Genomic DNA, 22,582 nt, shown 5'->3' with positions numbered 1-22,582 from the left:
AAAAAATCAAAAAATAAAATTCAAAAAAAAATAAAAGATATTTTTATTTTGGTGGTTTAAAAAAAAACTACTATACCCATCAAACCTATTTTCATATTTTTTTTTTTATTTTTTTTTTTTTTCATAAATATACATACACATGCGCAAATGGATGAAATAATTAATGTTAAAGATCAAATAATATGTAATTCAAATGATTTAAAAAATTATTGGAATAAAGCGTATGCATGTGGTAGAGTTCCAGCACCACGTCATGCTCATTCATCAGTAGTAATTGGTGATTCACTCTTTATGTATGGTGGATATGGTGTAAAGGGTACTCATTTAGATGATTTCTTTAGATTTGATCTTAAATTAAACCAATGGTTTAGAATTTTAAAAAATGAAAAGAAAAAATTTCAATCATCATCATCATCATCATCATCATCATCATCATCATCATCATCATCATCATCATCATCATCATCATCATCATTGTATTCATCATCAATTGATGATAAAAAAAATATAATAACAGCAAGACATTCATATAGTATGGTAGCATATGGTGAATGTATTTATATATTTGGTGGAATTGGTATTGGGTTAAATGAAAGTGAACCAAATGTTTTTAATGATTTATATGAATACAATACTTGTACAGATGAATGGAAATTAATAAGTCCACCTAGAGAATCAACATTTGTACCAGAGAAAAGATGGGGACATTCGGCAGTTGTCTATAATGATAATATGGTGATATTTGGAGGTATGGGTCAATCGATTACATTTTATCCAACTATTTTATTCTATAATTTTAAGAGTAAACTATGGTCACGTGTTACAGTAAAGAATACAATACCATCACAAGTACCACGTGGTAGACAATATCACACATGTTCAATTATAAATGATAAACTATATGTATTGGGCGGCTACGACGGTGCAGTTTGTCCAACTGATATGTTTGAATTTGATTTAATTACCAATCTATGGAGTATAGTGCCATGTAATAATAATAATGGAAATCATGTAATCGTCAGGTGTGGCACAAGTGCAGTATTCGATAACAAAATCTACCTTTTTGGCGGTAGGAATAAAGTTGTCAGTAATTCATTACATGAATTCAATCCTTCAACTCTTACATGGAGAGAAATTAAATTAGTAGATAGACCTTCACCACGTCAATATTCAACTTGTTTCATTTACTCAAATAGTTTTTACATTTTTGGTGGTCAATCTGATTATAATGAAAATGATTTATTTTATTATCAATTAACTCAAAATAATAATAATATTAATAATAATTCAATTTTTAATCAATTATTTGAAAATAGGACATCATTTTCAGATATTAAATTTTTAGTTGAAAATAGAATTATTAATGCCCATAAATGTATATTAGTTTCAAGGAATGAAGGATTTAGAGCATTAATTACAAATGGAATGATTGAAAGTACTTTAGATATTATAAAAATTAATAATTGTTCTTATAATTGTTTCCTTGCAATAATTCAATTCCTTTATACTGGTAATTTAATTTTTGATGATTTAAATATTTTAGAATTATTATTAATTTCTGTATGTATATATATATATATTATTTAAAAATTAATTTTAATTATAAAATTAAAATAATTTTTTTTTTTTTTTTTTTTTTTTTTTTTTTTTTTTTTTTTTTTTTTTTTTTTTTTTTTCCTAGGATCAATATATGATAAATGAAATAAGAAATGAATGTTCAAGATATATTTCAAATTTAGTATTAAATGAACCAATATCTGATATTTATCATCAAATTATTAATCAATCATTAAGTGAAAAAAATCTTTTATAATAATAAATAACTAAATAAACAAATAAATAAAATTTCTGATATAATCGAATTGTAATAATAATTATTATGAAAAAAAAAATAACAATAATAAATTTTGTTTCACCACACCACCAAAACAAAACAAAAAAAATTAATTGAAAAAGAGATAATATAGGGAGAAACAGTCTGTTTTTTAATTGTCAATCAAAATAATTTTAAGATTGAGAATAAATTTTCATTAAATTTTGTCCCAAAAATTAATTTTAGTATAAATAAAACACTTAAAAAAACATAAACTTATTTATTCAAATCTTAAAATGAATTTAAATCTTGTTTTTAACTCTATCTTGTAATCGATCACAATTATTATTTTTTTTTTTTTTTTTTTTTTTTTTTTTTTTTTTTTTTTTTTTTTTTTTTTTTTTTTTTGTATTAAATTGATAATATTTTTTATTTACAAATGTTTTATTTTTTTTATTTTCTATTTCTCTGGGTTATTTTATTATTTAATTTTATTTTTGACAGATTGACACTTTTTGACTTTTTTTTTTTTTTTTTTTTTTTTTTTTTTTTTTTTTTAAATTCGCTACCAGTATCCAAAAAATGATATGATTGGTTTTTTAAAATTTTCTTTTAAATCTGAATTATATTATCTTTACTAACATTATTACAACCTCTAATTGTTATTATCAAAGTTATTTTTATTATTATTATTTTTTTTATTATCTTGATTGGGTTTGATTGATTCGAAAGGATTGTATTTAGTGTATCATTGATTATTATTATTATTAATAGTAATATATTGTCTCATAGGTACCTTTTAAGTGTGTATGAAAACTGTTATTAAATGGAAGGTTATTTTTTTCATACATCAAATTAATGGGAGGGTGGGTGGGAACTGTTACATTTGTGATGTGGGCTATTGCGTGTGTTGGTCACTGCTTGAGCGATTGTACACTAAAAACCGAAACCTAAAAATAAAATTAAAAAATAAAAATTACAATCCAAAAATTTTGACCAGTACATTTTTATTTTATTTTTTTTTAATTTAAATTTTTTTTTTTTTTTAATTTTTATTTTTTTTATTTTTCACAAAAAAACATAAAAAAAAAAAAAAAAAAAAGGTTTATTCGTAAAAAATTTTTATTTATTTATTTATTTATTAAAAAAACAATAAAATAAAATAGTATTATAAGTTATTTTTTTTTATTTTTTTTTTATAAAAAGAAATATATTATTATTTAAAAAAAAAAAAAAAAAAAAAAAAAATTTAAATCTCAAATACCCCACATTCACCCATTGTTATTAAACTTCTTATTGTTTGTGTATGTAATTAAAAAAAAATAAAAAAATAAAAAAAATAAAATAAAAAAAATAATAAAAAAATAATAAAAAAAAAGAAACAAAAAAACGTGTGCGTACATGTGGGTTTTTTTTTTTTTTTAACCTCTTTCCAAATATATATGTATAAATAAAGTAAATTATTGAAAACAAATAAAATTAATAATAATAATAAATAGACTACCACTTTAATAATAAATATTTTTTTTAATATTGTTTCAATCATTTTGTACATTAATTTTTTATTTTTTTTTTAATTTTTTTTTTTTTTTAATTTCTTTTTTTATTTTATTTTTTTTTTTTTTCAAAAAAAAAAAAAAAGCTAAATTAAGGTGTTAAATAATAAATAATAAATTATAAATAATAAAAAATAAATAATTAATAAATAATAAATAATAATTAATAAATAAAATAACCAATTCCTTTTTTTTTTTTGCTTTTTTTTATTTTTTTTTTTTTTAATACCTTTTTTTTTCAATTAATTTATTAATTCAGAACATTTTTTTTTTTTTTTTATAAAAAAAAAGAAAAAAAAAAAAACCCACATAAAAAAAAAAAAAAAAGAAATAATAATAATAATAAAAAAAAAAGATAAAGAGAAAAAAAGGGAAGTTAATAAAGAAAGAAAAAGGAAAACAATTATGAGAGATTCGATAAGCCCACCTTCATCTTCTTCATCACCATCATCACCATCCATTCCAGTTGAAATTTTAGCTACTCCACCTAGAATTGGCCTAAGCAATACAAATAGTAATAACAATAATAATAATAATAATAGTAGTAGTAATCGTCTTTATTCTCGTTTAACAAGTAATAATTTTTCAAATAGTAAAAAGAAATCAACTAGCTCTCCAACATCACCAACTTTTTCAAATTTTACATCAAAATTTTCAAATTTTCTTAGTATAAAAAAGAATAGCAGTAGTAGTAATAATAGTAATAATAACAATAATAACAACAATAGTTCTGGTAATATTTTAAGTAGTAGTCTTAATAATAGTAATGGAGATGATAATAATATTTTAAATATAGAGAAACTTTGTATTGCAGATAATGAGGATAGTAGCATAAGTGAAGAATATGATGATTGTTATGATGGATATTCAAATAATAATAATAGTAATAATATTAATAATACAGATAGCGGAGATGAAGAATATATAAGTAACAATAATAATATTAATAATAATAACAACAACAATAATAATGATAGTGGTTTTAACTTTTTTGATTTACCAATTGAAATTAGAATGCACATTTTATCATTTTCAGACGCAGTAGACCTTTCAAAAACATGTACAGTCTCTAAATATTGGAAATCTATGGTTGATGATGAACAACTTTGGAATAATTTAAATAAATCTATTTTTGGTGAAAGTGCAAAAAATGAAATTGTAAATATTATATTATTATTATTATTTATAAAAGCACCTTTTTTGAAAATGAAAATATTAATATATTTTTTTTATTTATTTATTATTTTTAGTTTTGGAAAGGAACAGTTATAAAAAATTTATTAAAATTAAGAGAATTTGGAGAAAAAGATTCAGATTTAAAATTACTATGGGCATGTGAAAATGGTCACGACCAAATTTTACAAAGATCATTTGACAGCAAAAGATCAAATGTTGTTTCACCAGCATTATTACATTTAAATAATGTTAATAATACTAATAATAATACAAATATTAATATAAATGTTCCAATAATTCAAATAAATCAAGTTTTAGATGACTACCCACAACAACCACAACAACCACCACCACAACCACAACAAAATGTAAATATTAATAACAATGAAGAAAATGAAGAAGATAGTGAAGAAGAAGAGGAAGATGAAAATAATAACAATAATAATGAACAACAAGAGCAAGAACAAGAACAAGAACAACAAAATAATCATCATCATCACCACCATCATCATCATCATCAACAACAACGTCGTAATAATAATAATAATAATAATGATAATAATAATGAAGTTGATTTAGAAATGGAAGATATTGATGTTGGTAATACATCATCACCAATAATTAGTGAATCAAATGGTATATCATTAAAAAAGAGAAATAAATTTTTATTAAAAGCATCATATAAAGGACATCGTTCAGTGATTGAATGTTTGTTAAGAAATGGTGCAGACATTGAAACCAATACACGTTCAGGCTTCACAGCATTACATATGGCATGCGGAAAAGGTCATGTTGAAGCAGCCGAATCTTTGATATTGGCAAATGCAAAGATTGAATGTAAAAATAAGAATGGTTCAACACCTTTACATACGGCCGCACAAAAAGGTCATGTTAGAGTGGTGGAGCTATTGATTACTCATGGTGCAAACATTGAGGCAACCAATATCAATGGCGTTACTCCATTGAATTCAGCGGCTCACAATGGTCATACAGAGGTGGTACGTTGTCTATTGGAACATAATGCCAACATGGAAGCTATCAATAAGAATGGTATCACTCCACTCTATTCAGCAGCCCATAGAGGTCATTATAAAGTGGTAGAGTGTTTATTAGAGTACAAGGCAAATATTGAAGGTACCACAAAGAACCATGGTGCAACACCACTCTATATATCAGCACAAGAGGGTTACACTGAAATCGTCAATCTTTTATTGGAGAATCGTGCAAATGTCGAAGCGAAAATTAGATCGGGTATGAGATGTGGTGCAACTCCACTCTATACAGCTTGTCATAGAGGTCATGTTGATATCGTTGAATTATTACTCAAATACAAAGCAAACACTCAAGTCACCGATAGAAATGGTTCAACTCCACTTCATAAAGCTTCCTCCGAAGGTCATGTCAGTGTTGTCGAATGTTTGCTCAATCATAATGCCGATATAAAAGCTAGAGCTCGTGATGGTTTATGTCCTTTAGATGTCGCTCATAAAAATGTTAAAAAAATATTAAAACAAGCTGATGTTGCCAGAGCTGGTTCAAATAATTCAATGGATTGTCAAATTATGTAAAATGAAAAAAAAAAAAAAAAACAAGTAGAGAACAAGAAACAAACAAAACAACAAATCCAAATAACTCTAAAAAATTAAAAAATTTCAAAAATAATAATCATTATTTTATTGTGTATATATATAGAAAAAAAAAAAAAAAAAAAAAAAAAAAAAAAAAAATAAACTACCAACCTTTTTATTTTTTTTTTTTTTTCCAAATTTTTTTTTTTTTTCTTAAAATTACTAAAACATTCTCTATTACTTAACATATTAATTAATCAATATTTTTAAAAAAAAGTTAAAATGTTATTTTTATTAAAATAGATTAATAATTGAAGGAAAAAAAAAAAAACCATAAAATAAAATAAAAATGATAGATCTAAATAAAATAAACCTTTCAAAAAAACTTTATTTTTTGAAATTAATTAAACACAAATTTCTTCCAAAATAAATAACAATTTTATATTTTTTGACAACATTAATTAAAAAGGAAATAAATAGTTTTTTTATTTTTATTATTTTTTTTTTTTTAGGGCAAAGATTAATAATAATTTTCCAATTTTTTCAAACCTCCCAATTTTTACCACCACACATTCGAACCAAAATTTTCACATCTATAATTTTTATCGTCATTTTTTTATTATTTTTTTTTTTTATTATTATTAAAAATGTTTGGTTTTGAATTTAAACACATAAATCTTGATTTATGTGTTTTTTTTTTTTTTTTTTTTTTAATTTTTAAAATTTAATTTATTTTTTATTTTTTTTTTTATTTTATTTTTAATTTTTTTAATTTTTAATTTTTAAATTTTTATTTTTAATTTTTTTTTTTTTTTTTTTTTTTTTTGAATCTTCCCAAGTTTACTTGTATGCATTTTAAATATTTAATTAAATTAGCCCACACACAAAAATAATTCTTAAAAAAAAACCCTTTTTTTTTTTTTTTTTTTTTTTTTTCTTTCCATTTTAGGTTAAATAATTTATTATTATTTTTTTTTTTAATAATTAAAAACTTCCTTTATTTTTTTTTCTCTATCAATAGGAAATGACATCTTCTTCATTAAGTAAAAGTAGTAGTACAAGTAGTACAAGTAGCAAGAATGAAGAAAAAGGTGAAAAGAAAATTTATGATTTAATATCATTAGAAGTTCCAAGATTACAAGGACTTTTATTAAGATCAACTTTATTTTTATGCGAAAACCATTATTTAAAGTAAGTATTTTTATTTTTTATTATTTTTTTTTTTTTTTTATATGTGTGGTTAGTTTTTTGATTTTTTAAATAATTATAAAAAAAAAAAAAATAAAAAAAAAACCAATTGTCTTGTCACTTTCACACAGTCACACACTCAATTATTTTCGATTAATTGTAATCTAATCTTTTTTTTTTTTTTTTTTTAAATTCTAATTTTATAAAAAAAGGAATTCATTTTTATCGTCATTATATACAAAAAATAAAATGCCATTAATTTCACAATTTAATTTAAATTTATCACCAACCTTTTATCCAATTGTTGATATTTCAAATCATCAACAACAACAACAAAATAAATCTGAATTTACATTTAAAAAATATTTAGCAACTGATATGTTGCATGATAAAGATTTAATTAAATATCTTCAAAGTAAAAATTTAGAAATAAATAGTCAATCATCATCATCATCATCATCAAATAATCAATCATTAATTAATAATATACCAGAGAATTCAATTATAAATTATTATAATTTATATATGACTGGAAAGATAACACCAAATGAAATTGCAAATTTTTTTATTGAATGTAAAAATCACTCTGATGAACAATCACCACCATTGAAAGCATTTATAAAGATATTGGAGGATGATATTAAATCTCAAGCAATGGCAAGTGCTGAACGTTGGAAATCCGGTTCACCTTTGTCATTGATTGATGGTGTACCAATCTCATTAAAAGATGAAATAGACCAAATTGGATATCATACCACTTGTGGTACAACCTTTTTGGAGAAAGTATTTCCAAATGTTAAAACTGAAGATTCTGGTGTAGCCAAAATGTTACGTCAACAAGGTGCAATTTTAGTTGGAAAGAATAATATGCACGAAATTGGTATCTCAACACTTGGTTATAATACTCATTTTGGGTTCACTAGAAATCCATATAATCTCAATCATTATCCAGGTGGTAGTTCTTCAGGAAGTGCTTCTTCAGTATCGGCTGGTTTAAATCCATTAAGTATTGGTTGTGATGGTGGTGGTTCAATTAGAGTACCTGCTTCATTATGTGGTGTCGTTGGTTTAAAACCAACTTTTGCAAGAGTTTCTCATGGTGGTATTTTTGATTTATGTTGGTCAGTTGGTCATGTTGGTCCAATTGGTTCGTCAGTAATTGATACTGCAATTGGTTATGCTTGTATTGCTGGTTCTGACTCTGCCGATCATCAATCTGTTTTAGCTGAACAATATGGCGGTAAACCAACCGTTCCAATGTTTACTGAAATTCCATTAATTCAACCATTAAAAGGTTTAAAAATTGGTGTTTTTTATGATTGGATTAATGATTGTAATATAGAATTTAAAGATTCAACTTATAGTAAGTAAAAAAAAAAAAAAAAAAAAACAATTAAAAATTAATAATAATATTAATAATTCATTACTTTGATTAATTATTAGAATGTATTGAAATTTTAAAAGAACAAGGAGCTGAAATTATAGAAATAGAAATTTCAAATTTATTAGTAACTAGATTATCACAAGGCGCAATTATTTTATCAGAAATGAATTCATCTATGAAAAGAGTAATTATTTAATTTATTTAATTATTTTTTATTAATTTAATTAAATTTTATTAATATAATTTTTTTTTTTTTTTTTTTTTTACATTTAAAAAAATAGTTTAAAAATTATAGTAATGAATTACAATATGATAGTAGAATTTCATTATCAATTGGTAATATATTACCAACTTCAGATTATCTTCAAGCAAATAAAGTTAGAACTTTTTGTATTGAACAATTTACTGAAATTTTTAAAGGAGTTGATTTAATTGTAACACCAACTAATGCAATAGCTGCACCTGAAATTGAAAAAAGTGTTTTGTCTATGGGAGAATCAAATTTTGGATCAGTAGGTGAATTAATGAAATATGTTTTTATTGGAAATATTACTGGTATCCCTGGCATAACTGTTCCAGTGGGTCTAACAAAAGATAAAAACTTACCAATTGGTTTTCAAATTATGGCAAAGTGGTGGCAAGAAGATTTACTTTTATACACTTCTTATGTTTTAGAAAAAAATATTGACTTTAAAGGAAAACCACAATATTATAATTGTCCTTTAACAAATTGCACAAACCCAAATAACTAATATTTAAAATAAAATAATTTATAAGATATATTTTTTTTATTGTTTATTATTTTTTTTTTTTAAAGGTGAGAATTTTAAAATGTAAAGAAGTTATTCCTTTTAATTTTAATTTTCAAATAAGGAATTTTAATTTAAAAATAAAGTGTGGCTTTTATTTTTGTTTATAAATAAATTAAAAAAATAAATCAGTTCCACCAATTCAATTAATAAATTACAAAGGAGAAACTATTTGTAAGTATTGATTCTGGAATAATATACTTTTCAAGTTAATTTCTTAATCATTTGTTTTTTTTCAATTTCATTTTAGAAGACTAGGATTTTTTTTTTTTTATAAATAAACTATTGTAGTATACAATTAGTATGTTATTTTTATTTATTTATTTTAGGTTTTTTACTTTTTGAGAATTTAAAATGGTATGTTATTTTAGATTAGGTAATTAATAATTAATTGGTGGTGTAATTGTTGGAATTAGAGGACTAGGAATCGAACCTTTTTTATATTTTTTTTATATTTTTTTTACTAGGAATCGAACCTACGATTTTGCTTTTCTCCCCATAAAAATTCACCCATTGTGGGTCTCGATCCCACGACCTGCAGCTTAGAAGGCTGCCGCAATTCCAACTTTGCTAAACGGGCTTTGATGAATTCTTTGTAATAAAGCTTGTTAGCTTTATAAATATATAGGAGATCGAAAAAAAACAAACAACAACAACAATCTCTTTTTTTGATTATTTCATTTTTCATATAAAAAAGACTTAAAAAACAAATAAATAAATAAATAAACTATCTTAAAAAGCCATCTTTTTACTTTATTGTAATTTATTATTTGTTTCGTTTTGAGAATTTTGCGTAGCAAAATTTTCAAAAAAAAGCAAAAAATAATCAGATCGAAAAAAAACAAACAACAACAACAATCTCTTTTTTTGATTATTTCATTTTTCATATAAAAAAGACTTAAAAAAAAAAAAAAAAAAAAAAAAAAAAAAAAAAAAAAAAAAAAAAAAACCTGGGAACCAAGTTAATCAGAAAATTTCCAGATTTTTAACTTTTTAAAGAAAAATATAAAAAATAGAAAGAAAATAAAATGAAAATCACAAACAACACCACAAATATTAAGCAACACAAATGCCTACAAAAAATAAGCGAAATTGTGGATAAAACTCAATTAAAAAAAAAACAATTCAAATACGTCATAAACATCAATCACGAACCAGACGATAAAATAAAAAAAGATTTAGAAAAAAGTTTGGACAAAAAAGATGTTTTAATCAAAAGTAATAATACATTCAAAATTCTCACAGACAGTATTAGTACAGTAATCTATTTTGTAAATATGTTTGATGCAGAATTAAAAGGACAATTTATAACCACTATAAGACCAAAAAATATGTATACAGATTTTGATTGGTATAAATCACTCACAGAAATAGAATGGGTAATAGAAAATGAAGGATGTAAACTAATTAAATCAGAAATTAAAGGCGAAACTCTAATTATCAAAACAGTGAAAAGAGTCGTAGAAGAATTTGACACTATCATTGAACTAGACAATCTAACATTAATTGGTCACTCCAACAAAGGATGGAGAGATCAAACCTCATTACCAGAAAATCAAGAAGAAAACAAAAATAAAAAACAATCAGATGAACAACAACCAAAATCTACATCAGAACAAATACCAAAACAAGGAAAAAGAACAATCATTATCCCACCAATCACCTCCTCATCTAATGATAAAACATTTATGGCCCTAGATGATACAGCTCAAAAGGTAATAGATGCATCACTAGAAAACGTAGATGAACTAACAAGAATAGAGAATGAGATCAATACCCAATCGATAAAAAATCAAGAAATTAAAACAAAATCAGAAAAACCTATTGAACCACCATCTCCATACAATACACCAATAAAACAACACGGCGAAACAAAGAGACTAACAACGGAAGAAAAACTTAGAGAGGTAAATGATATCTTCGACTTCACCAGCCCAAACACTGATGCAATAAGAAAAATAGAATTCCCACTTTCAATCCCTTCAAATCAATGGTTCTTCTCCTCTCCAATAAAACATATCATGAGTTTCAGCCCAACCTATGGTACACCATCGAAAATTATCGATTCACCAAGTAAATTGTTAAACACACCAAAAAAGAAACAACAAGACAAAACAAACAAGACCAACAAAACACCAGTCAAACCAAAATTGGGTGAATATGGACAAAAAAGCATAAAAACAAAAATGGATGAAGATATAGACAACTTCAACAAGGAAATTCTAAAACAAATCAATAAATCAAAAAACCCCACAAACACACAAGACCAACAACACAACGAACAAAGTAAAGATCAGTTAGAAGACAAAATAAACCAGAAACTTCAAAAGGTAGATAAAAATCTACCCCAAATAAAACTATAAAGAAAAACACAATAAGAATATGTGTTTGGAACGTCCAAGGATCCAACACCATCCAATCTGCCAGCATAATAAACACCGTTTTAGACAACAACAAGCTTGGACGCAGCACTTCTAACTGAAACAAATATAAAAACAAATAAAATTTACTCAATAAATCAACAATATAAAAACAAAATAACACACCACGCACCAATTGATAAAAACAAGACAAGGGGTTGTCACAAAATCATTCATTCAACACCCCGCAATTAGAAACTTTCCTAAAACATCTCAAAAAAATACAATAATTCACTTCAGTTACTTTTTCTTAATAAAATTAAAAAAAAAAAAAAAAAAAAAAAAAAAAAAAAAAAAAAAAAAAAAAAAAAAAAAAAAAAAAAAAACCCAAGTTAATCAGAAAAATAAAAAAGATAGAAAGAAAATAAAATGAAAATCACAAACAACACCACAAATATTAAGCAACACAAATGCCTACAAAAAATAAGCGAAATTGTGGATAAAACTCAATTAAAAAAAAAAAAACAATTCAAATACGTCATAAACATCAATCACGAACCAGACGATAAAATAAAAAAAGATTTAGAAAAAAGTTTGGACAAAAAAGATGTTTTAATCAAAAAGACCCTGTAAAAAAAAAAAAAAAATAAAATGAGATCTAGCATCTCAAGGAGAAGCAAATAATAATTGCGTTATCCAATTCAAAAAAAAAAAAAAAAACTTTATAAATATATATAATTAATAATTATATAATTGAATAATACTTTGTTATCTTTATTTAATATTAGTTTATATTTATGATATTCAATATTGTTAATAAAATTATTCTTTAGTATTTATATTATTTATAATGAGTTGACAGTATTATTATTATATTATTTAAATGTGTGTCAACTATAATTAGTAATGTAATATGCATATTTAATATCTATTAATTTTATAGAGTAACTTTATTACATATCCCCCCCTTTTAGTTGAAAAAAATTTTTCAATCTTTTAATATAAAACACATCATGATTTTTAATATTATCCAATACTAATTTGAATTTTAAATCGCTAACTCTCTCATGTACTTTGAAAAGACCTTCCCAAGATTTATTGAGCTTTACTGGACCAACAGTGGATTGTAAATAGACATAATCTCCTACTTGAATATTTGAACGAGAAACTTTTTTTATTAATTTGTGATAATTGGTCTTTACCAAGATTATCCTTAATGAGACAAGGACGTTTGAGGTTATTATTTACAATTTGGGCGAAATTATGAGCAAAATCTAATCTTGATAAATTTGTACATGGATTTCTTATTAATGGTTGAATTGAGGTTATTTGTGATTTAATTATTGAATTCTCTGTTTGATTTAATGATATTGATTTTAATGGTAAATTTGATGTTATTGGTGAATCTATTGGTTCTTGGAATAAGAATTCTGGAATATCGTAATCTATTGGTAGTTGTTCTTCAATAGTTGGACACGATTTGATTGATAGTATATGATGAGAATTAAAATTTTCAATTAAATGATCAGTATCTGTTAATAATTCTGATTTTGATGATTTATTATTATTATTATTATTATTATTATTTGAATAATCAGATACTGTTTTAAATATAGTTTGTATACATGGTTGGGTTTCTTTAGATATTAATTTGGTACCAACATTGAATTCAAGATTCTTAATGATCATTTCTTTAAAATCAATGACTAAATTTAATCCAATTATTGTATCAATGCCAAATATACAATCAATTGATGTATCATTATCTTTAACAACATTAACTTTAACTCTAGCCAATGCTTTACCTAATTTAATTGTTGTGTTACTTATTCCAATGATTTTGATTTCATTATTTGATGCTGATTTAACAGAATATTGTTTATTTTCAATCTTTAATTTTAACTTTTTAGCAATACTTTCCCAAACAATAGTAAGTGATGAACCAGTATCAATCAAACCTCTAACATTTTTATTATTTATTAATAAAGCTGCATTCATACTATCTATTCCAATTGAATTAATTGTACTATTATTGACCATTGTAATTGAATTAGTTCTATTATTGTAATTGTTATTATTATTTTTATCTTTTGACCAACACTCTTGAATTACATGACCTTTCTTTTTGCAATATTTACAAAATTTTGTGATTGAATTTACTTGATTTTGTGGTGCTTTATAAGGGGATGATTGTGGTGACATTTGTGGTGATCGATTATAATATTGATTTTTAAAAATTGGTGTTGAAATTTCTTCAGATTCAATTGATTGTTGTTCGTTTTGAGATGTAACATATTGAGGGGATGTTGCAGAATAACCAGAACCCGAACCTAGATATCTTTGATTACCAAATTCTTGCAACGTCTTTGCAACTAATTGACCAGTGTACATTGATCTACCTTTGATACGAATTGAACCATCTTCACAAGACTTTGCAATATCTATTGCTCTTTTTAATGATTTTGGTGCACATTTTGTAATTTCAATACCCAATTCAGTACCAACAGCTGAATAAAACAATTGTATTTTAAACTTTTCTGAAATATCAACTGCTGAACATTTTGATAGAAATTTACCAATTAATATATCTAATGTATTGTATTTATATTCTCCCAACTTTGTTAATTCTGTTAAATCATCACTATCACCAATACCAAAAGCATCTTTAAGATCTTCAATTATCTCCATTGCTGTTAAGTCTGTATCCAATGTTGCGGCATATTCCAATGCATTGTTTCTTAGTTTTCTAATAATATCAGCTTTCGATATTTCCTCGCCATGAATTAATAAGAGTAAGTGTTTGAATTTACGAAATGATAAACCTTTTCCATCACCCGAAAAAATTACGTTTTCATTATTACTCATTTTTTTTTTTTTTTTTTTTTTTTTTTTTTTTTTTAAATTTTTTCTTTTTTTTTTTTTTTTTTTTTTAAGATTTTATTAAATTAAATTTAATCTAATGTAAAATTTTAATTGATTGAATAATTTGATAACTTTATATTTATAATATATTTTTTTTTTTTTTTTTTTTTTTTGAAAGACGATGTCGCCAAATGTAATAAAGCTTGTTAGCTTTATAAATATATATAATTAATAATTATATAATTGAATAATACTTTGTTATCTTTATTTAATATTAGTTTATATTTATGATATTCAATATTGTTAATAAAATTATTCTTTAGTATTTATATTATTTATAATGAGTTGACAGTATTATTATTATATTATTTAAATGTGTGTCAACTATAATTAGTAATGTAATATGCATATTTAATATCTATTAATTTTATAGAGTAACTTTATTACATCTTCAATTTTAATACCTATATTCACCATATATTACATAGTTCAATTTTGATGAATTGAAGGAAACTGGGATTGATGATCTTTTACCATTTTTGTTGTACAAATATTCAATAAGTAAATTTTAAATAAATAATAAAAATTGTTATGTAATTTTTAAAAATAATAATAATTATAATAATAATAATAATAATAATAATAATAATAATAATAATAATAATAATAATAATAATAATAATAATAAAAATAATAATAGAAAATGAACAATTAAAAAAAATACTATTGGATATTATTTTTACTTTTTTCACAAGCAAACATTGACTTTGAATTACTATTGTAACAATAACATTCATTGTGAAGATTAAATGATTTGTTTTTCATAATACTAAATGATTCTGGTGTTTTGATAACTTCCAATAACACATTCTTTAATAGATTCACTAAAACCAGTAACAATATTAGACAATTTAAGTGAGAAAAATCGGAACTGTTTATAAATATTCTTCTTTTCTCTTCAAATTTCCAAGTGGACAAGAAAATGAAAAAGAAAAAAAGAAGATGATGAAAAATAAAAATAATAATAAGAAGAAGGATGAGTATAGGAAGATAGAACAATTGAGTAATATAGAATAAATTATCTAATAATATAATAATTGCAACTATTGGATAATATATTCGAAATTTCCCAAGTGTCATATCCTCTTATTCTGCTTCTTCTTCTTATTATTATTTTTTATTTTTATTCATCCTCCTCTTCTTCTTCTTCTTCTCTTTATTCGTAACTTGTAAATTTAATGAGTAATTTGAAGAAGAATATTTAAAACAATTATATTTTAATATTGTGAAAATGACATTGTTATATCTACCATTTAAATATTTAGTATTATTTATCAACAATCAATATATAGTATCAAAAAAAAATGACATCCAAATCTATTCTATTTATTATATTTTATTATTTATTATTTTTTATTTTTTATTTATAATTATAAAATTATTATTATTTTTACTTACTTGATTTTGGATATGCTGACAGATCTTGTATATTTTGATGGATTTAAGAAAAAAAAAAAAAAAAAAAAAAAAAAAAAAAAAATTTTAATTTATAATTTTTTATTAATATTAAAAAATAAAAACAGTATTTAAATTTTTTTTTTTTTTTTAATTTCTAACTTGCAAACACTTGTCTTCAAAAGTTCAAAAAATATAACCATCAAATTTTTTTTTTTTTTTTTTTTATAAGGTTTTATAACTACAAAAAATAATCAATACCAATTGTTGTTTTATTTTAAAAAAAAAAAAAGTTATAAAATAATAAAGTAAATAAATGTTTGGTTGTAATTTTAATTTCTTTTTATAAAATTAATTTAAAAAAAAAAAAAAAAAAAAAAAAAAAAAAAATAATAATAAAAAAAAAATATATTTATTAATTAATTGTACAGGTTTCCTTTTTTTTAAAACTATTATTATTATTTGCATTTCTAATAGTTGGAGTTGGTTTTTGAGGAATTTGTGGTTCTGCTTCAATTTGTTCAAGTCTATTTTTAATAGTTTTAGCCATTAAAATGAAACAATCATCAACATTGGTTGCATATTTTGCACTTGTTTCAATAGTTGGTATTTCATAAACATCACAAAATGATTTTGCAACATCAGAATCAACCACTCTTTTTTCAACCAAATCAATTTTATTAGCTACAATTAATTTACTCACATCTTCGCGTGCATATCTATCAACTTCACCCAACCATTGAGCAACATTTTTAAAAGTACCTTGATCTGTAACATCATATACAACTATTATACCATGTGCACCACGATAAAAGATTGAATTATTATTTCCCATTCTAAATCTATCTTGCCCCATCGTATCCCAAATTTGAGTTTTAATTGCTTTACCTTCTAAATAGATTGTTTTAATTTTAAAATCAACACCAATTGTTGAAATAAATGAATCTGTAAAATTATCATCTGCAAATCTAACTATTAAACTACTTTTACCAACTCCTCTATCACCAATTACTAATATTTTAAATAAAAAACTTTAACAACAATAATAATAATAATATAATAATAATAATAATAATAATAATAATAATAATAATAATAATAATAATAATAATAATAATAATAATAATAATAATAATAATAATAATAATAATAATAATAATAATAATAGATTATATTAAATTAATATTAATTTAATTTAATTTTAATTTTTTTTTTTTTTTTAATTCTATAAATATTTACTCATAATCAGAAATTTGTGTTTGGACTTTTGACATATTTATTGAAAAAAAAAAGGGAAAAAAAAAAAAAGTTTGGTAAAAATTTATATATTTATTTACATATATTCATAAAAAAGAATATAACAATTGTTCAATTGAATTGTAATAAAAAAAAAAACTTTTTTAAAAAAAAAAAAAAAAAATTTTAGGAAGACACAAAAAAAAAAATTTCATAGAATATTATCATATGAAATCACAAAAAATAAAAAATGATTTCAAAGAAGGTGTCAATTTTATTTTATTTTATTTTATTTTATTTCATTTTATTTTGTTTTTTTATCAATATAAGATTTTTTAATTACAAACCAAAAAAGAAAAAAAAAAAAAAGTGATTAGAAATCAAACTATTAAGATTTAAAAAATTAGTCTGAAAATAAAAATTTTAATAATAAAAATAAGAAATAATAAAAAAATCATAAATGTGGATAACAGTGAATATTCAAACCAATTCGGATTATTTTTATTTATTTTTTAATTTTTTTTTTAATTATTTTTTTTTTTTTTTTTTTTTTTTTTTTTTTTTAAAAATTATTTACAACATTTCTTTTTTTTATTTATTACTGGTGAAACTTGAAGTGCTTCTGTTCTTTCTCTAATTTCCTCTTTCCATGGTATCTTACCCGCTAATTATTTTATGTTGTTATTAGTATTTTTTTTTTTTTTTTTTTTTTTTTTTTTTTTTTTTTTCAAATAATCGAAATGATAAAATAATAACACATACCAATTGTTTCAAATATATTATTTACATTTGTATTTTCTTTAGCAGAAGCTTCAAAATAAGTGAAATCAATTGAATTTTCTTTTTCTTCTCTAATAAAATCATCAATATCAGATTGTAAAACTGTTTTATTTAAATCGCATTTATTTCCTATTAATATCATTATTGCTGGTTCTGTTGCATGTGTTTTAAACTATTATTATTTAATTAGTACATTATTATTAATTATTAATTTTTGAAACAATAATAAAAAAAAAAAAAAAAGATACATTACTTCATTATTCCACATTTTAGCCTTAACAAATGATTGTCTATCTGATAAATCGAATACAATAATTGCTACTTTACTTTTTTTAAAATACATTGGAGCCAATGAATTAAATTTCTCTTGTCCTGCAGTATCCCACACCTGACCAACGGATTTTTTTTTTTTTTTTTTTTTTTAAAAAAAAAAAAATAATGTATAATCAAATAATATTAGTATCAAATAATAAATTAATTGGAAATGATTTAAAAAAAAAAAAAAAATAAAAATAAAAAAAAAAAAAAGGGAATAAAATTAATTACCTCTAATTTAATAAAATGAGTTGAGAATTGAAAAGTTTTATTTAAAAACATTGCTCCTACAGTTGGTTGTGATTCTTTACTAAAAGTTTCACGCACAAGTCTAACTACTAAACTTGTTTTACCTGAAAAAGTTGGACCAATAAGTACACATTTTACTGGTATTAAATATTTTTGTTGTTGTTGGGGTTGTTGTTGGTCTTTTGATTGTTGATAACTCATATTATTATATCTATTACAATCAACATCATATAATTTTATTTCTTTTATTTATTATTTTTTTTTTTTTTTCGTTTTTATTTATTGTTATTTTCTTAATATTATTTTTTTTTTATTTTTATTTTTCTTTCTTTCTTTGTGTTTTTGTTTTTTTTTTTTTTTTTTTTTGAATTTTATCCTATTGATACAAAAAAAAAAAAATTTAAAATTTAAAAATTTAAAATAAAAAAAAACAGGTCCAATTAAAATTTAAACAAATTAATATAATATAAATAATTTAATAAATAGGAAATAAAAAATTTGATGATGTGACTTCTGATATTTTTTTTTTTTTTTTTTTTTGAATGCAAAAAATAAAAAAAAAAAAAAAATTGAAAAATTGAAAAAAAAAAAAAAAATAGAAAAGTTATTTTCTGGTGGAATTAAAACATCGCGGGTGGGTAAAAATTTTAAAAAAATACTCTATGGAATGTTTTTTTTTTTTTGGTGGTAAAAAATCTAGATTCCCAAAATATCATAATTTTTTTCAATTTCCCAAAAAAAAAAAAAAAAAAAAAAAAAAAAAGTAAAAAACGAATCATACGTCCATATTATTTTGTTTTTGTATTAATTTTTTTATTTATTTTTTTTTTGTATTAATTTTTTTATTTATTTTTTTTTGTGATTATTTTTTTTTTTTTTTTTTTTTATATTACACAAGTTTTTTTTTTTATTTTTTTTTTTTTTTATTTTTTTTATTTTTTTTTTTTCTAAAAAAAAAAAAAAAAATTAAAATTAAATAGATACGACCTCGTTTATCAGAGTTTTTAGATTCACAAACATGTGTTATTAACGAAAGTAAATTTGATTCCCACTGTTGCTTAGGTTGTTTTTAGTATTACTATTGCTGTTACTACTTGTGACACCACCAGCATTACTATTGTTATTATTGGTGTTGTTACCACTACTACTACCACCACTACTACTATTGTTGTTAGTTTTAACATTTTCTTTAGCTAGTGATGATGGTTGATAATGATGATGATGATGATGGTGAGAATAAGAATCAAAGCCAATTTGAGGTTGATTATTTTGACCAGATAATGAATGTGGTGGTGGAATTGATGGTGGTGCTTGAGACATTGAAGAATAATATTGATGATGTCCTCCGATATATGGTTGTGGTGATGTATTAAAATAAGTTGAATGTTGAAGTATTGGATGTTGATGTTGTTGTTGTTGTTGTTGTTGCTGATGTGATTGTTGATGTTGTTGATGTTGTTGTTGTTGCTGTTGTTGTTGAATTAAGTCAATTTCATTATCAATTCCACCACTACCACTTAATCCAACATTGGTTGAAACTCCACCACCACCAACTCCATTAATTATATCATTACCATTATGATGTGATGGATGATGTGGGTGTTGTGGATGATGCATATGCTGATGTGATGGATGTTGTGGAAGTTGATGAGGATGGTGTGGGTGATGTGGGATATGAGGATGATGAGTATTCATTGGGGGCCCATTTTGGTATGAAATTTGATAAGATGGGTGATGAGGATGAGTTTGATAAAATGGCTCACCATATGGACTAGGATAATAATATTGAATACCACCATTCATCATATGTTGTTGAGTATATGGATGTTGTTGTTGTTGTTGTTGTTGTTGTTGTTGTTGTTGTTGCTGTTGTTGCTGTTGTTGCTGTAACTGTAGATGTTGTTGTTGTTGCTGTTGCTGTTCAATTAATAAATTTGGATTGTGAATGTTCCCACTAACACTACCACTACCACCACCACCAATCCCAACATTGCTATGATTATGATGAGTATGATTATGGTTATGATTATTATGACTATGACTAATATGATTGCTATTATTATGGTTATGGTTATTTCTTGAAAGTATTCTACCATTTTCACTATTCACACCATTGTGATTATTTCCACCACCACCACCAATAGTAGTATTATTTGCACTTTGTCTTTCATTACCATTACCATTATTATTATTATTGTTATTTATTGAAGAATTATCACTAATATTAAATGAACTAAATGATGACATTACTTTATTTAAATTTCCATTTGAATTTCCATAATGATGAGCAGAAATTATATTTGGAGTTGAAGATGTCGAAGATGGAAGAGATGTGGAAATCGGTGAATTACCACCACTATTAGGTCCATGATGATGAAGGTGGTGAAGTTGTTGTTGTTGTGTTTGTGATGGTGATTGTTGTGGATCATAAATAATTTGACCATGTGGATGATGATGATGTAACTTTTGTTGATGACCATTATAATTAATACCATTATTTCCATTCATAATACCACCATTACCAATATAACCATTACTCATTGAAACACCATTAAATAAATTATTTGAACCAATACTACCATTATGTTTTCTAACTGGATCTCCGATATTCATCTTTATTAAAAAAAAAAGAAAAAAAAAAAAAAAAGTGGAAAATTAGTAAAATAATATTATTTCCCAAAAAATTAGGAAATTTAAAAAAATAATAAAAGTTTCTATTAAAAAGAAATTTTACATTTTTACCCATGAATAGTAGATTTGAAGTCCTAACTTTTTCAATTGAATCTTCATTCTCAAAAGTGATGAAACCATATCCTTTTGATTTATTTGTATTATAGTCCATTATAATTTTACATTCTAAAACATTTCCAAATTGTAAAAAATAAGTTTTTAATGTATTCTCATCTGCCTATATTTTTTTATTTATTTATTTAAAAAAAAAAAAAAAAAAGAAATTAGCACTTTTTTTTTTTTTTTTTAATTAAACCTACCAAAATTAAAAAAAAAAAAAAAAAAAAAATGGAATAATTAATTGGGAAAAAAAAAAAAAAAAAAAAATTAGTTACCTTCCATGATATGCCTCCAACAAATATTTTGGTACATTTTGATGATGATGATGATGAAAATGTCGATGATGAAGATGATGATAGAGATGATGGTGATAAAATTTGTGTTGGTAATGGCGATGTTGGAGTAGGTGAAATTGGAACTCCTTTCAGTGATGATGATAAATTAGATTTTTGTGTTCCAACCGAGGGTGTTGTTGTTGTTGTCGTTGTTGTTGTTGTTGTTGTTGTTGGTGTAGAGTTTGATACTGCTCCCGTCCCTCCTGTTGTAGATGGTGATGTTGATCTTGTTGTTGTCGTTGTTGTCGTTGGTATAGTTGTTGGTGTCACGGTACTCATTTTACCTGTGATTTTCTATAACAATTTTTCTATTTTTTTATTATTTTTTTTATTAAAATGTTTTTATTATCTTTTTATTTTTTTTTTTTTTTTATATGTTTTTTTTATTTTTTTTTTTTTTTTTTTTTTTTTTAATTTTTTTTTTTTTTTTTTTTTTTTTTTTCTTTTATTTTTTTGGATAACAAAAAATAAAAAGTAAATGGTAGTTTTAATGGTGAATTTAGCAGTTAAACATAATATATTAAATATATATTAAGAAAAAAAAAAAAAAAAAAAGAAAAAAAGAAAACCCCTTTTAAAAATTTAAAAGGGAACCAATTATTTTGGAAATTTTTTTTATAATCCCCAACCCCCAAAATTTTTTTTTCCCCAAAAAAAAAAAAAAAAAAAAAAAAAGGGATTTAATAATAATTTTAAAAATTTTATT

General features: G+C 22.8%; 8 protein-coding genes and 1 non-coding gene across 9 annotated transcripts; 4 read left to right on the top strand and 5 right to left on the bottom strand.

Annotated features, from left to right (window-relative positions):
* Positions 1-147: 147 nt before the first annotated feature.
* Positions 148-1,813, top strand: DDB_G0276015 (hypothetical protein; the record flags this gene model as incomplete). Its single annotated transcript, XM_638292.1, has 2 exons — positions 148-1,560; positions 1,682-1,813. 2 exons carry the CDS (start codon positions 148-150, stop codon positions 1,811-1,813), a joined length of 1,545 nt encoding a protein of 514 aa, XP_643384.1.
* Positions 1,814-3,774: 1,961 nt separating this feature from the next.
* DDB_G0276013 (WD40 repeat-containing protein) lies at positions 3,775-6,113 on the top strand (the record flags this gene model as incomplete). Its single annotated transcript, XM_638291.1, has 2 exons — positions 3,775-4,527; positions 4,620-6,113. 2 exons carry the CDS (start codon positions 3,775-3,777, stop codon positions 6,111-6,113), a joined length of 2,247 nt encoding a protein of 748 aa, XP_643383.1.
* A 1,024-nt stretch (positions 6,114-7,137) lies between these two features.
* On the top strand, positions 7,138-9,437 carry DDB_G0275967 (amidase family protein; the record flags this gene model as incomplete). Its single annotated transcript, XM_638290.1, has 4 exons — positions 7,138-7,304; positions 7,514-8,664; positions 8,745-8,869; positions 8,967-9,437. The coding sequence occupies 4 exons, from the start codon at positions 7,138-7,140 to the stop codon at positions 9,435-9,437; spliced, it is 1,914 nt and encodes a 637-aa protein (XP_643382.1).
* Positions 9,438-10,001: 564 nt separating this feature from the next.
* tRNA-Arg-UCU-3 lies at positions 10,002-10,074 on the bottom strand. Its single transcript has one exon. It is a non-coding gene; the product is annotated as a tRNA-Arg (tRNA).
* Positions 10,075-10,522: 448 nt separating this feature from the next.
* Positions 10,523-11,857, top strand: DDB_G0276011 (hypothetical protein; the record flags this gene model as incomplete). The annotated part of the gene is made up of 1 exon (XM_638289.1): positions 10,523-11,857. The coding sequence occupies one exon, from the start codon at positions 10,523-10,525 to the stop codon at positions 11,855-11,857; it is 1,335 nt and encodes a 444-aa protein (XP_643381.1).
* Positions 11,858-12,949: 1,092 nt separating this feature from the next.
* On the bottom strand, positions 12,950-14,719 carry DDB_G0276009 (hypothetical protein; the record flags this gene model as incomplete). Its single annotated transcript, XM_638288.1, has 1 exon — positions 12,950-14,719. One exon carries the CDS (start codon positions 14,717-14,719, stop codon positions 12,950-12,952), a length of 1,770 nt encoding a protein of 589 aa, XP_643380.1.
* Positions 14,720-16,586: 1,867 nt separating this feature from the next.
* Positions 16,587-17,445, bottom strand: rab1E (Rab GTPase; the record flags this gene model as incomplete). The annotated part of the gene is made up of 2 exons (XM_638287.1): positions 16,587-17,202; positions 17,411-17,445. The coding sequence occupies 2 exons, from the start codon at positions 17,443-17,445 to the stop codon at positions 16,587-16,589; spliced, it is 651 nt and encodes a 216-aa protein (XP_643379.1).
* Positions 17,446-17,976: 531 nt separating this feature from the next.
* DDB_G0276007 (Rab GTPase) lies at positions 17,977-18,952 on the bottom strand (the record flags this gene model as incomplete). Its single annotated transcript, XM_001134601.1, has 4 exons — positions 17,977-18,071; positions 18,170-18,359; positions 18,441-18,575; positions 18,734-18,952. The coding sequence occupies 4 exons, from the start codon at positions 18,950-18,952 to the stop codon at positions 17,977-17,979; spliced, it is 639 nt and encodes a 212-aa protein (XP_001134601.1).
* Positions 18,953-19,777: 825 nt separating this feature from the next.
* DDB_G0275971 (hypothetical protein) lies at positions 19,778-22,155 on the bottom strand (the record flags this gene model as incomplete). Its single annotated transcript, XM_638285.1, has 3 exons — positions 19,778-21,364; positions 21,486-21,659; positions 21,817-22,155. The coding sequence occupies 3 exons, from the start codon at positions 22,153-22,155 to the stop codon at positions 19,778-19,780; spliced, it is 2,100 nt and encodes a 699-aa protein (XP_643377.1).
* Between the last annotated feature and the right edge of the window lie 427 nt (positions 22,156-22,582).

The sequence above is a fragment of the Dictyostelium discoideum genome (assembly GCF_000004695.1).
Source record: "Dictyostelium discoideum AX4 chromosome 2 chromosome, whole genome shotgun sequence".
Lineage (NCBI taxonomy): Eukaryota > Evosea > Eumycetozoa > Dictyosteliales > Dictyosteliaceae > Dictyostelium > Dictyostelium discoideum.
This window is presented reverse-complemented; position numbering and strand designations above follow the sequence as displayed.